The following is a 1,236-nucleotide window of genomic DNA, read 5'->3' as shown; positions in this document are numbered from 1 at the left end:
GAAGGAAGGAAGGAAGGAAGGAAGGAAGGAAGGAAGGAAGGAAGGAAGGAAGGAAGGAAGGAAGGAAGGAAAAGTTAAGATATAAAAAAAGTTGCTAAAGGAATGAGGTCATGAGGTGGTTCTCAGAAAACCCTCCAATCAGGAGAGATGCTCCTCCTGGATATGAGGAGGATTTCTGTCCTCCTGCAGAGGGACTAAATGATGATGATGATGATGATGAGGAGGAGCAGGCCTGTTAGAGGTGAAGATGTTAGCTGGTCAGTTCAGGTTTCAGGTCAGCAGGGAAGACGCCATCAGGCTGGTGAGGTCTAAAGGTGAGTCTGACTGCTTCTCCACCACTGGCCCCGCCCACTTTCCCTCCATCCTTTCATAGAGGACCATCTGATGCAGAACCTGTTAAATGTGTGTCACTGATCTGCACTAAGTTCTCCATGTTGGTGACTGAAGCAGAGAAGCGTATTGATCCATCGTCTTCGCCATGAGGCCTCTAGAAGGTTCTGGTTCAGCCCGTTACGCCCCAAGCAGGAAGGTCCTCCATCACCAGGCCCCATGCACAGTGGGTGGAGGCCTGGAGATGGACCTCCATCCACTGCTGGGGTTCAGGGTCTTGCTCAGGGACCCAGAGTGGGAGTCTGTGGGGATGGAACCCTGCAGTGTCTAACACTAGGCCATCACCTCCCCCCACAGGTACCAGCTCCTAGCTCCTCCAGGGGGCGGGGCGTTCAGGGCACCCCTGGTCACCTGATCAACCAAAACACCCCCCCTGCTTCCTCACTTCTGAACCAACACTTAGTGCCATTCTTTGTAAAGTTGAGTGAAATGAGCGTAGGCTCTTAAAGGGCCAGTACATGATGATGATGATGATGATGATGATGATGATGATGTGTTCTGTTCCAGACGCTGTCAGAGAAGACCAAAGAGCTGGAGAAGCTGCGCTCAGAATGGACCAATCACAGCAGCTCTCTGTCCAGCCGCCATTCTGAGGAGCTGCAGTCACAGAGGGAGAAGATCCTGGAGGTAAGACCTTCATCCTTCCTTCATCTGACTGGATCCGACTGACCGGCCCCGGGACGCCATAGATCCAACCGCAGGACGCCATAGATCCAACCACAGGAGGCCATAGATCCAACCGCAGGACGCCATAGATCCAACCGCAGGACGCCATAGATCCAACCGCAGGACGCCATAGATCCAACCACAGGACGCCATAGATCCAACCGCAGGACGCCATAGATC

The 1,236-nt window shown here is 53.2% G+C and overlaps 1 protein-coding gene across 2 annotated transcripts in view; it reads left to right on the top strand.

The window, feature by feature from the left end:
- The window catches only part of LOC107086073 (spindle assembly abnormal protein 6 homolog), a 7,630-nt gene extending 6,400 nt beyond the window's left edge, over positions 1-1,230 (top strand). For both annotated transcript variants that reach the window (XM_015376817.1, XM_015376816.1), the window contains one exon: positions 898-1,230. In XM_015376817.1, the coding sequence (XP_015232303.1) occupies positions 898-1,059 (162 nt within the window). In that variant the 3' untranslated portion in view covers positions 1,060-1,230. The remainder of the gene's footprint in view (positions 1-897) is intronic.
- The last annotated feature ends 6 nt before the right edge of the window (positions 1,231-1,236 follow it).

Source organism: Cyprinodon variegatus, unplaced genomic scaffold (genome assembly GCF_000732505.1).
Source record: "Cyprinodon variegatus isolate N-32 unplaced genomic scaffold, C_variegatus-1.0 Scaffold142, whole genome shotgun sequence".
Classification (NCBI taxonomy): Eukaryota; Metazoa; Chordata; class Actinopteri; order Cyprinodontiformes; family Cyprinodontidae; genus Cyprinodon; species Cyprinodon variegatus.
The sequence above is the reverse complement of the archived record's forward strand: the minus strand, read 5'-3'. Positions and strand labels throughout refer to the sequence as shown.